The sequence below is a fragment of the Eriocheir sinensis genome, unplaced genomic scaffold (assembly GCF_024679095.1).
Source record: "Eriocheir sinensis breed Jianghai 21 unplaced genomic scaffold, ASM2467909v1 Scaffold422, whole genome shotgun sequence".
NCBI lineage: Eukaryota > Metazoa > Arthropoda > Malacostraca > Decapoda > Varunidae > Eriocheir > Eriocheir sinensis.
In genome coordinates this window covers 18,954-32,068 of record NW_026111746.1, presented here as the reverse complement: position 1 = coordinate 32,068, position 13,115 = coordinate 18,954, and the positions used below count along the sequence as shown (strand labels likewise).

Below are 13,115 nucleotides of genomic sequence, written 5' to 3'. Positions count from 1 at the left end.
GAAGGGGGGAAGGGGAGAGAAGAGAAGCAGAGGAAGCCTGGGAGAGATGGGAAGGGAGAAAGCGTTGATGGGAAGGGGAGATGGGCTGGGGATATAGGAAAGAAGGGGAGAGAAGGGAAATGGGGAAAGGGGAGAGTAGAGAGGGAGAGAAGGGGAAAACTGAGAGGGATGGGAAGGGAGAAAGCATGGATGGGAAGGGGAGATGGGCTGGACATATAGGAAAGAAGGGGAGAGAAAGAAGAAGGGGAGAAGGGGAGAAGGGGAAAGCTGAGAGGGATGGGAAGGGAGAAGAAAGCGTGGAAGGGAAGGGGAGATAAAGGAAAGAAGGGGAGCGAGAAGGAGAGAATGGGACAGGGGGGAGGTGAGGGGGGCGGGGATGAGGGAGGGTATATATGTGAGGGCGTGAGGCAGGGAGGGACAGTCGTGGTAAGGGAGGTGGTGAGGGAGGTAGCATGACGATAACGGTGAGAAGAGAGGTGGTGATGGTGATGGTGGTGGTGGTGGTGACACTCTCGTCCCTCGTCACCACGTCCGCTCAAGACTATTATGGTGAGTTGGTAACACTGATTTTTGTCCTTGATTGGTAATGGTGTTTTTTGTTTGTGTGTTCGTTTGTTTGTTTAGTGACGCATGTTTTGTTTTGTTTTTGTCGTCTAAGTGTGCGTGTGTGTGTGTGTGTGTGTGTGTGTGTGTGTGTGTGTGTGTGTGTGTGTGTGTGTGTGTGTGTGTGTGTGTGTTGATTTCCGTTTACGTGAGTTTGTTTTTTCTCTGTGTCTGTCTGTCTGTCTGTCCGTCTGTCTGTCTCTTTTTAGGCAGAGAAATTATAAAAGAGAGAAAGGGAGAAAAAAACAAGAAAAGGGAGAAGATGAAAGGAAGAGAGGAGGGAGAGAAGGGAGATGGAAGGGGAAGGGTGTGAGGGTATAGGAGAGGGGAAGAGAAAGGTAGAAGGAGAGAAAAAAGAAAAATAAGGAAGGGGTAGTGGAGGGAAAGGAGGAGGGAGGCAGGGGAGAGGAAAGAGGAGGAGGAGGAGGGAGAGGTGGAGGAGGGGGGGAAGGGTGTTGAATTAAAGGGTGAAAGATGATGCCATTTTCAAGCAATCATCGCCAATCAGTCCCATTCTCTCTCTCTCTCTCTCATTCAATTATTTATTTGTTTTTCTACTTATTGTCGAAGAGAGAGAGAGAGAGAGAGAGAGAGAGAGAGAGAGAGAGAGAGAGAGAGAGAGAGAGAGAGAGAGAGAGAGAGAGAGAGAGAGAGAGAGAGAGAGAGAGAGAGAGAGAGAGAGAGAGAGAGAGAGAGAGAGAGAGAGAGAGAGAGAGAGAGAGAGAGAGTTTGGGGGGGCGCCAATACTTTTGTAATTGATAGGAAAATTAATATTCTTTAAAGTCACATAAGGAGAAGGAGGAAACATGGAAACATGGACGAGCAGGCAGCAGAAAGCCTGTTGGGTCATTACAAGGCTGCCTGCTTTCACTGATTTAACCAACCCGTCTGCCACAGGAGTGGCTTGCGGGAAGGATTAAAGCACTTGTGTACCTTCTCTTGGATACATTCAGTTCACTCCCGATGCAGAAAAGTGTCGATCAATGCGTTTCTTGAAGGAGTTGATTGTCTCTGTAGGAAGGCTGTTCCAGTGGCGAACAACTCTATTCGAGAAATAACTCCTGCCGATGTCTGTATTGCATCGCTTTGCTTGAATTGTTTTTCCATTGTTTCTTGTCCTCGGGTTAGTTTGTAGCGTGAAGAGTTTGGAGTGATCAACGTTGCTGAGCTTGTTCAGGTACTTAAAGACTTGTATCATGTCTCCCCGCAGTCGTCTCTTTTCCAACGTGAAGAGGTTGAGTCTCTCGAGTCGCTCTTCGTAAGGCTTCGTCCTCAGTGATGGTATCATCTTCGTGGCGCGGCGCTGTACTCTCTCAAATAATTCAATGTCTTTCCTGTAGTTTGGAGACCAGAACTGCACGGCGTATTCCAGGTGGGGCCTTACCAGTGAATTATACAAGGAGGAGGAGGAAAAGGAGGAGGAGGAGAGAAAAAATGGTAGCTACGGAGGATGAAATAAGCTAGCTGTTGAGGAAGATTAAGAAGAAGAAGAGATGAATGAGAATTAAAAGGAAACGAAGGGAAGGAGAAAAGGTAGAAAGAAAAAGACAAGGCGAAGGAGGAGGGATAGAAAGCGAAGGAGAAATAGGAAGGGAAAGTGGAGGAGATATAAGAGGATGAAGAATAAGAAAATGGATGAAGGAAGGAAGGAAGAACGGATAGGAAGGGAAAGAGGAGAAGAATAGAAGAATGGAGAAGGAAGGAGAGGGACAAAAAAAAGGAGGAAGAATTAGGAAGGAAAGGAAGAGAGATAAAAGAATAGAAGGGAGGATTAAGAAGAGGAAAAAGGAGAGAAGGAGAGATAAATAGGAAAGAAAGGAGGGGGTATAGGAAGAGGGAGAAAAAAGGAGAAGAATAAGGATAGGAAGAATAGGGAGTGGCAGGAAAGGAAGAAACAAAATGATGAGAAAGAGAAAGAAGTGAAGAGATAAAGATAAGTGAAGGGAAAAGAAAAAGAAATTAGAGAGATAACGGAATTGAAGGAAGAGGAAATAGTGGACGAGGAGGAGGAGGAAGAAGAAGAAGTTAAAAAGATAATTGATATGAAAGAGGAAGAGGACGAAATAATGAGAGAATGTTGAATAAAAGGGACAGAAACACAGAAATGAAGGAGAAAGAGGAATTAAAGGAAGAGGAGGAGGGATAAGACAAAGAAGAGAAGGAAGAGGAGGAAGAAGAAGCAGAAACGATAATTAATACGAAAGAGGAGGAAGCTGAAATAGAGAGAAAATGACGAATAAGAGGAAAGGAAACACAGAAATGATGGAGTAAAAATTATTTGAAGGGAGAGGAGGAGGAATAAGAGAAGGAAGGGGAGGAAGAGGAGGAAAAGATAATTAATATAAAAGAGGAAGAGGGAGAAATAAAGAGAGAATGATGAATACAGAAGAAAGAAACACAGAAATAAAGGAGTAAGAAAGATTTGAAGGAAGAGGAGGAGGAATAAAACAAAGAAGAGGAGGAAGAGGAGAAAGAAGTAGAAAAGATAATTAATATAAAAAAGGAGGAAGACGAAATAAAGAGAAAGTGAGGAATAAGAGGAAAGGAAACACAGAAATAAAGGAGTAAAAATGAATTGAAGAGAGAGGAGGAGGAATAAGGGGAAGAAGAGAAGGAAGAGGAGGAAGAAGAAGAAAAAATAATTGTTAAGAAAGAGGAAGAGGACGAAATAAAGAGAGAATGATGAATAAAAGGAAAAGAAACACACTAATGAAGGAGAAAGAAGAAACAAAAGGAGATGAGGAGTAATAAGAGGAAGAAGAGAAGGAGGAGGAGGAGATAAAGATGCCGGGAGAGGAGATAAATGGTCTAGGTTTACATTGCATATTAGAATGAATTGCAGGATTAAATTGAGGAGATAAATACAAGGATGTTTGAAGCAAGTGTTGTTGTTGGTGGTGATGGTGATGGTGGTGGTGAATGATAGGGCAAGGCTGCAATTTTCCCATCTCTTCTTCCATCCCTTCCCATCACTCCTCTATTTCCCTTCTCCTCCCATCCCTTCCTTATTCTTCAACCCTTCATTGCCTTCCCTTCATTTAAACAGATATTTGCCATTTCCTTTATTCTATCCCTTTCTCTCCCCTTTCTTCCCCTCCCTTCCATGTTCGTAAGCACTTTATTTCCTTCCCTTCTCTTCCCTTCCCTTCCCTTTCCTTTCCTTCCTTTCTTCTCTCTTCTCTTTTCTTCCCTTCATATTCCTTTGTATTCCTTCCTTTCTCTTTTCATCTATTCTACTTCCTTTCCCATATCGTCCAGTATCTACCCTTCCCTTTCTTTTCCTTCCCTTCTCTTTTCTTTCACTCCTATTCCTTTATATTCTTTCCTTTCTTTCATCCTCTCATCTCTTCCTCTCCTTTCTCTTCCTTTTTACTCCCTTCCTTTCCCTTCCCTTCCTCTCTCTTAATCCCCTCTTTTCTTGCCCCAGATCTATCCCATCTCACCTTTAATTAACACCTGCCCTTCCCTTCCTTTCCCTTTCCTTCCCCTTCCCTTCCCTTTCCTTCTCTTCCCCTCCCTTCTTTTCCTTTCCTGTCCTTTCCCTTCCTTCCTCTCCCCCGAATTCTTTCCCATCGAATCCTTGACCCCTTCCCTTCCCTACCCTTCCCTTCCCTTCCCATCCCTTCATTTCCCTTCCTGAAACACACGAATCACTGTAAAAAAGCATATAACAAAGCCAACACTCTGCTCGGGTTCATTGCGAGGAACTTCGAGTGTAAAACGCCAGACGTGATACTATCCTTGTATGATTCCATGGTAAGACCGCACCTCGAGTATGCAGTACAGTTCTGGTCTCCTAATTACAGAAAGGACATTGATTTACTGAAAAGGATTCAACGACGCGCCACGATGATGATTCCAACCTTCAGGGCTCAACCGTACGAGGAACGACTCAAGCGACTCAATCTCTTTACATTGGAGAAAAGACGCCTACGAGGGGATATGATTCAAGTCTTCAAATACCTGAAAAAGTTCAATAACGTCGATTACTCCAAATTCTTTGAACTGCAAACCAACTCAAGAACTAGAAATAACGGTTTACCCATTCAGTCGAGTCGATGTAACACAGACATTGGAAGGAGTTTCTTTTCAAACAGAGTCATCTGCCACTGGAACAATCTTCCCTCAGAAGTAGTAAATGCGAATACCATCAACTCCTTCATATATAGAATCGACCGTCATTTCGTTGCGTCAGGAGTAAACTGAATATCACGGTGCTTTCATCTGCTCCTCAATATCGAGGTGATTTCATCTGCTCCTCAAGCCCCAAGTGGCTGTCAAGCAGATTAAATCACCAAAGCGGGGGACCTCGTAAAGAGCCAATAGGCTTACTGTTGCCTGCATTTCCATGTTTCCACGTTTCCTTTCTCGTCTCCTGATCTCTTTCCATCTTATCCTTCACCCCTTCTCATCCCTTCCCATCCCATCCTTAACCCCTTCCCTTCCCTTCCCTTCCCCTCATTTCCCTTCCCTTCCCCTCATTTCCCTTCCCTTCTCCTCCTTTCTTTAGCGCCCCCGGATCCCCTCCCATCAAACGCATAACCCCTTCCCTTCCCTTCCCTTCCCTTCCCCTCCTCTCCCTTCCCTTCTTTTTTCTTTCTCACCCCCGGATCCCCTTCCCTTCCCTTCCCCTCCTCTCCCTTCCCTTCTCCTCTTTTTTTTCTCACCCCCGGATCCCCTCCCATCAAACTCTTAGCCCTTTTCCTTCCCTTCCCTTCCCTTCCTTCCCTTCCCTTCCCTTCCTTTCTCTTCCCTTCTCCTTTTTTCCTCGCCCCCTGATCCCCTCCCTTCAAACCCTTAATCCCTTCCCTTCACACCCACAGCCTCTAACACTCCTTGATTCCCCTCAGAGCCGGAGCTGCCGCAAGGTCCCGAAGTCATCAGATCTTCGCGAGGCGGCTCGGTGGAGGCGCTGGCCAGGTGGTTTGAGCAACAAGAGGTGCCGCCGGAGGTGAAGTGGAAGGTGGATGAGCTAGTGGAGGACCTGCGAGCGGGGGAGGTGGATGAAGAGTATTTGGAAGAAGTGTTGAGCCTCCTACAAGATGACCAAGAGGAGGAGGAGGAGGAGGAGGAGGAAGACTATGAGGAGGAGGGAGAATCAGACTCCTCAGGACTCCTTGATGAAGATAATGATGATGATGACGTGAATGAAGCAATGGTGTTAAATTTCCTGGATGACGGTCAAGAGGAGGAGAATGTGGAGCAAAACGTTCATGACAGCAGCGAGGAAGAAGAGGGGGTGGAATATGGAAGCAGTGAAGAAGATAGAGAAGAGGGAGGAGAAGATGAAGATTGGGGAGAAGATGCTGGTAGTGAAGAAGAGGAAGAAGAAGACGAGGAGTTGATGCGTCGCCTCCTGGATGGGTTCAGTTTCACGGCGCGGCGCGTGGCGGGGCCTGAGAGGGCTGAGGGGCCTGAGGGGGCAGCGGCAGGTCCCCGGGGGCTGCGGCGGCCCAAGCGTTCCCCAGATCCCAGCCGGCGCTCCACCTCCCGCAGCAGGAGCAGAAGCAGCAGCGGCAGCAGCAGCAGCAGCAGCCGTAGCGGTGGTGGTTGGGGCTGGGGGAGCCGCTCAAGCCCTAGCTCTTCCTCCTCCAGACCCAGCTCTTCCTCCTCCTCCTCCTCCTCCTCCTCCTCCTCCTCCTCCTCGTCTAGGCCCAGCTACCCAGCCCCAAGCTATCCCGGCAGTACAAACCCCGTGAGCGGCTACCCTGGGGGTGTCAGACCAGTCCCAGGCTACCCGGGCAGTACAAACCCCGTGAGCGGCTACCCCGGGGGTGTCAGACCAGCCCCAGGCTACCCCAGTAGTACAAACCCCGTGAGCGGCTACCCCGGCAGTACAAACCCCGTGAGCGGCTACCCCAGTAGTACAAACCCCGTGAGCGGCTACCCCGGGGGTGTCAGACCAGCCCCAGGCTACCCCGGTAGTACAAACCCCGTCGGCGGCTACCCCGGTAGTACAAACCCCGTCGGCGGCTACCCCGGTAGTACAAACCCCGTCGGCGGCTACCCCGGGAGTACAAACCCCGTCGGCGGCTACCCCGGGGGTGTCAGACCAGCCCCAGGCTACCCCAGTAGTACAAACCCCGTCGGCGGCTACCCCGGGGGTGTCAGACCAGCCCCAGGCTACCCCGGTAGTACAAACCCCGTCGGCGGCTACCCCGGGGGTGTCAGACCAGCCCCAGGCTACCCCGGTAGTACAAACCCCGTCGGCGGCTACCCCGGGGGTGTCAGACCAGCCCAGGCTACCCCGGTATAATAAACAAACCCGTGAGCGGCTACCCCGGTAGTACAAACCCCGTCGGCGGCTACCCCGGGGGTGTCAGACCAGCCCCAGGCTACCCCGGTAGTACAAACCCCGTGAGCGGCTACCCCGGCAGTACAAACCCCGTCGGCGGCTACCCCGGGGGTGTCAGACCAGCCCCAGGCTACCCCGGTAGTACAAACCCCGTGAGCGGCTACCCCGGCAGTACAAACCCCGTCGGCGGCTACCCCGGGGGAGTGCGTCCATTTGGCAGCTACCCCAGCGGCAACCAGCCGTTCGGGGGCGGCGGGGCCCCGGTGGGGTGGAACACGCCCCGCGCCGGCTACGGTTACCCCTCCTCCTACCAGTCCTACGGCGGCTTCGCGTCAGCCAGTCGGCCCACGTACGGGGCAGGGCTGGGTGCGGCGGCAATGGCCGGCAGGGGATTCGGGGGCTACCCGGTGGGCGGCTTCCCCATGCCGGTGAAGAAGAAGAAGAGCAAGAAGCAGAAGGTGACGGCGCTGGTGGCGGCGGCGGGCACGGCCTACGTCCTGCACAAGGCGCATAAGAAGGCCAAGTTCCTCTCGCCCATGGGCTTCGGCGGCTACGGCGGCTACGGCGGCTTTGGCGGCCATCGTGGCTACGGCGGCCTTGGCGGCTACGGGGGCTATGGGCGCGGCCTTGGCAGCGGGCTGGGCAGCAAGGCGCTAATGGGAGGCCTGGCGGGGATGGGCGCCGCCAAGTTGGGCAAGAAGCTGCTGGGCGCCTACATCAAACTGAAGATTGCCAAGTACGCCCTCAAGTTCGGGGCCGAGGCGGCCAAGGCGTACTTCTACTACAAGATGGGCCTCGAGCTGGACGAGTACATGGTCGGCAAGTTTGTGCACCGCTACCACCAGAACCGCGTGAGGGGCGACATGCGCTGGCGCTACTACCACCACCACGCGCGGCACGGCAAGAAGAACGGCAACGACACCCAGGACGACATCACGCTGGGTGAGTACGCAGAGCGGCCCCAAGCTGCCGAGCCGGGCTGAGCGGGTCTTAGAAAGGCTGCATGATGGGGAGGCGGGTCTAGGGCCACGTTTGGGGTTATGCATGGTACGGCTAGCAGCTCCTTTTTGAGAGACAATAATAGCTTCTCTGGGGCTATGGTCCTGGAGGGCCTGAAGGAGAGAATAGTGGATCTGAGCTATTTTAGGGGTCATGAGTAGGTTTTGAAGGGGCGGAAGAAATGAATAGTGGATCGGGGCTATTCTAGGGGCTATGGATAGGTCTTGGTGAAGCCGAAGGAAAGAATAGTGGGTCAGGTCTTATCTAAGGGTTATGGGTGGGTCTTTGAGGGGCTGAAAGAGAGAATAATGGATCTGAGATACTCTACGCCTTAGGGCCTAGAGTATCTATAAGTGGGTCTTCGAGGGGGCCGGATGAAAGAATAGTGGGCGTGGACTACTCTAAGGCTGTGAGTAGGTCTTGAGTGAGCTGAAGTAGAACAGGATGGAATCTGGGTTACTCTGATGGAACTGGAGAAGAGGGAGAGGATCTGTGGCTATTCAGGGGACTATAGGCAAAGCTTGGATAGGCTGAAGGAGAGGAGGAAGGACCTGGCTAGGGCTACTCTGGAGGGGCTCCTGAGAAACGAATTGCATAGGTATAGACCGGGAGCCAGGGGGGGTCAGCCTAGCTGGAAAGGTTACCAATTCAAACCCACATAGCAATGGTCCTTGTGTCTGCCCATGCATGAAAACTGAAGTCTGCCGGGCCTGCAGTGGTGGACAAGGTCATGAGGTCATGTCAAAGTTGTAGCCCCATAGCATTTATTAAGACCCTGACTTTGGTCCTGATCTGAACATCACGGTAGAGATGGCAGGATGGTCGCAAATGATGCCAATGGACAAGACAAACAACTTATATTCCGACAAAATTTGGCTAATGTTAACGGTTTGTCTGTAAAAATGGTCATAGTTATCTAAACCTCAGACCTTACTAGCATTTCCGATTGGGGTAAAAGGAACCTTGTGTCCTTCAATGCCTCAAAAACTCAATTTCTCCACCTATCAACTCGACACAATCTTCCAAACACCTATCCCCTATTCTTCGACAACACTCAGCTGTCACCTTCTTCAACACTAGATATCCTCGGTCTATCCTTAACTCAAAATCTTAACTGGAAACTTCACATCTCTTCTCTCACTAAATCAGCTTCCTCGAGGTTGGGCGTTCTGTACCGTCTCCGCCAGTTCTTCTCCCCCGCACAGTTGCTATCCATATACAGGGGCATTGTCCACCCTCGTATGGAGTATGCATCTCACGTGTGGGGGGGCTCCACTCACACAGCTCTCTTGGACAGAGTGGAGTCTAAGGCTCTTCGTCTCATCAGCTCTCCTCCTCTTACTGATAGTCTTCTACCTCTTAATTTCCGCCGCCATGTTGCCTCTCTTTCTATCTTCTATCGATATTTTCATGCTGACTGCTCTTCTGAACTTGCTAACTGCATGCCTCCCCCCTCCCGCGGCCCCGCTGCACGTGACTTTCTACTCATGCTTATCCCTATACTGTCCAAACCCCTTATGCAAGAGTTAACCAGCATCTTCACTCTTTCATCCCTTCCTTCTTCTGTATTTCCTCCTGCCTACGACTTGAACTCTTTCAAGAGAAGAGTATCTGGACACCTCTCCTCCCGAAATTGACCTCTCTTTCGGCCACCTCTTTAGATTCTTTTTGTGAGCAGCGAGTAGTGGGCTTTTTTTTATTATTGCTTACTTTTTTTGTGCCCTTGAGCTGTCTCCTTTGTTGTAAAAAAAAAATTGCCAAAAAAAAAAGCCATTTGCACCATATTTCTGAACTATGACCATTTTTACAGACAAACCGTTAACATTAGCCAAATGTTGTCTGAATATGAATTGTTTGTCTTGTCCATTGGCATCATTTGCGACCATCCTGCCATCTCTACCGTGATGTTCTGATCAGGACCAAAGTCAGGGTCTTAATAAATGCTATGGGGCTACAACTTTGACATGACCTCATGACCTTGTCCACCACTGCAGGCCCGGCAGACTTCAGTTTTCATGCATGGGCAGACACAAGAACCATTGCTGTGTGGGGTTGAATTGGTAACCTTTCCAGCTAGGCTGACCCCACTGGCTCCCGGTCTAGTAGGAAGGGTAAGATAAATAAGGGTGCTAGAGAAAGGGTAAGGGTATTAAGGCTGTGGATTTGAAAGGGAGAGAGAAAGAAGAAAGAAGATAATGAGGTGAGGAAAGTCAATTAGGAAGGAAGGAAGGGTTTAGACTTGGAAGAGAGGGAGGAAGAAAGAGGATAATGGCATGAGGGAATTGATAAGGAAGGAAGGAAGGGTTAAAACTTTTTAGGGAGAGAGGAGGAGGGGAGGTAATGGACTGAGAGACTTAGAGAGAAAAGAAAGAGAAGGTTATGAGTTGGGAGGGAGAATGAAGGAAAGAGATAATGGGATGAGGGAACTGGAGAGGAAGCAATGAAGAGGGAGAGAGGGAAGAAGATGGACTGAGGGAAATAAAGAGGGATGGAATAGGGAGGTTAAGTATTATTGAAAGGGAGAGCAAAGAAGATAATGGTTGAGGGAACTGACGAAGGAAGGAATGAGGACGTTAAGAGCTGATAAAGATAGGAAACGAAAAAATGAAAACGTAAAGCAACAAAAGATAAGAATTAGATGAGAGGAAGAACGAAGGAAGAGAGTGAAGGAATTAAAGACGGAAAAGATGTTACATGTTAGCAAGAAGAAAAAACAAGGAGAGGGAGGAAGGGAGAAACAAGGGGAGAAAAAAAGGGGAGGAGAGGAGACATGTAGAAGAGGGAGAAAGGAAGGGAAGTGGGGGATGGGGGGGGTGGAGAGGAGAAAGGAGGGGGATGGGGGAGGGTAGGAAGGAAATGATGAAGAGTTGACATGGAAGAAAGGGAGGAAGGGAGAAGTAAGGGCAGAAAGGAAGGGAAGGAGAACATGGAGGATAGAGAAAAAGGAGAAGGAAGGGCAGAAATGAATGGAAGAGGGAGAGGGAGAGAAGAGGAGGAAAGGGGAGGTAGGGAGAGGTCCGAAACGAAGGGAAGGGGGTGAGGGAGGTCGGAGGAAAGAATGAAGGGAGGGAGGGAGGGAGGGAAGGAGGGCAGTGGATGGTTTTAAACGTGGAATTGGATGAATTATTACCAATCAAGGCGAGTGTGTCGAGTGTGTTGCAACGAACCGCTCCTTCTAAGGTTTCTGGGAACACACTCTCTCTCTCTCTCTCTCTCTCTCTCTCGTTAGTAGTCATGTTTAATTTGTGATTTTTATATTTTTGGTTGTGGGGCTCATCTCGTGTGTGTGTGTGTGTGTGTGTGTGTGTGTGTGTGTGTGTGTGTGTGTGTGTGTGTTCGTGTGCAGCTAATTTGTCGTTAATCAAGAAGAATGGGCTTTGGAATGCGACCTTACTTGCATTTCTGCGTATATGCGTCTGTCTGCCTGTCTGTGTGTGTCTATATGTCTGTGTGGTGGTGTTGGGGGTGGGGGTGGAGAGAGAGAGAGAGAGAGAGAGAGAGAGAGAGAGAGAGAGAGAGAGAGAGAGAGAGAGAGAGAGAGAGAGAGAGAGAGAGAGAGAGGTGGTGGTGGTAACAAGAAATTAAGTCCAAGGAGTAACAGTTTCTTTCTTCTCTCTCTCTCTCTCTCTCTCTACGTAATAACATTTTTTCTTCGCCTTTCTTCTTTTGCCAATTATTTCTTTTTTTTTTTTGTTGATTGTTTTCTTTTCTTTGTTGATGTGTCTCCTCGTGACGTTGTTTGTTTTATCTTTTTTTTTTCTTTTTTTCCTTTTTTCAACATGTCCAACTTTTTACATGCATTTTTCTTATTTTTTTATTTATTTTATTTTTTTACTCATCTTATTCGCGACTAAATACTCAATGACGCAATTCAATGTTCCTTTTTCCTTTTAGACTACATTGTTTTCCTGGTTGTGTGTTTTATTACTATTTTTCCTTCTTCTTTTTTCTGTTACTTGTGTTTTGCTGCCTCGTCTGCTGCCCTTGACCCCCTTCCCCTCCTCTGTAATTATCCTTTTAAGTCTTCCTAGCAGCCTCGTCCTCTCTATTCAGCAACTCATGGGGCTGCATTTTCATTCTCCTCTTTATCGTTCTCCTTTTTTTTCCTAATCGTACTCTTGGCAACAACTGGCTCTTCCTGCTTCTCTTTTCGCGTGTTTTTCCTCCTTTCCTACTTTTCTCTCCTCTCTTTTTTTCTTACTTTAATTCCTTCCCTCTTTCTTTCTTCCTTTCCTTCCTTACTTTCTTCTTACTTTCTTCCTCTTTCCTGCCCTCTTTCTTTCTTCCTTTCCTTTCTTCCCTCTTACTTTCTCCCTCTTTCCTGCCCTCTTTCTTTCTTCCTCTTTCCTTCTTTCTCTTTCCTTCCCTCTTTCTTTCTTTCTCTTTCCTTCCCTCTTTCTTTCTTTCTCTTTCCTTCCCTCTTTCTTTCTTTCTCTTTCCTTCCCCCTTTCTTTCTTTCTCTTTTCCTTTCTTTCTCTCCTTTATTTTTATTTTTTTCAGTCACTCCTAAACACTCCTTTCTTTCTTCAGTCGAACTATTAAGAGTCAATTCAGTTCCTCCTCCTCCTCCTTCTCTTCCTCCTCCTCCTCCTCCTCCTCCTCCTCCACCTAAGCATCACCTCACCTGCCTTGCTAATTACAGGTGAGTTCTGCAAGCGCCCCTGTGCCCAGAACGACACGAGAATCTGCCAGTTCAGCTTCGACGTGCACCTCTACCAAACGATGTCCAGGTAAGGGTAGTAGTAGTAGTAGTAGTAGTAGTAGTAGTAGTAGTAGTAGTAGTAGTCTCCTCTGTCTGTCTGTCTGTCTGTCTGTCTCCTCTGCTGTATAAAAAAAGTAGTAGTAGTAGTAGTAATAGTAGTAGTAGTAGTAGTAGTAGTAGTAGTAGTAGTAGATTAAAGTTGAAGGCGAAGAAAAAGATGAAAATAAAAGGTAAAAATGGAAAGAACAGCATAAAAAAAAGCAAAGAAAAGGAAAAAAATGAAGGAGGATAACAAGCACCATAAGCAAAAGTCAACATAATTATCCTTCCTCCTCCTCCTCCTCCTCCTCCTCCTCCTCCTCCTCCAGGGCCTGCTATGACTGTCCACGCAACAAGACTGACTGCGAGAGGCCGGAGTGCGTGGCGGCGGACGGCGTGCGGCGAATGATCTTCTCCGTCAACAAGCAGCTGCCGGGACCGCCCATCGAGGTGAGGACAACGTTGCCAGATTGTCGT

General features: G+C 48.6%; 1 protein-coding gene across 5 annotated transcripts in view; it reads left to right on the top strand.

The window, feature by feature from the left end:
• Window positions 1–420: 420 nt before the first annotated feature.
• The window catches only part of LOC126992227 (uncharacterized), a 28,292-nt gene continuing 15,597 nt past the window's right edge, over window positions 421–13,115 (top strand). Inside the window, exons 1-6 of one of the 5 annotated variants that reach the window (XM_050850891.1) lie at window positions 421–549; window positions 5,454–6,515; window positions 6,726–6,785; window positions 7,028–7,840; window positions 12,540–12,627; window positions 12,968–13,088. In XM_050850891.1, coding sequence (XP_050706848.1) covers window positions 453–549; window positions 5,454–6,515; window positions 6,726–6,785; window positions 7,028–7,840; window positions 12,540–12,627; window positions 12,968–13,088 — 2,241 coding nt within the window. In that variant the 5' untranslated portion in view covers window positions 421–452. Of the gene's footprint in view, window positions 550–5,453; window positions 6,786–6,937; window positions 7,841–12,539; window positions 12,628–12,967; window positions 13,089–13,115 lie in introns of all 5 variants that reach the window. The other 4 variants (XM_050850890.1, XM_050850889.1, XM_050850888.1 and 1 more) reach the window with 4 other exon arrangements.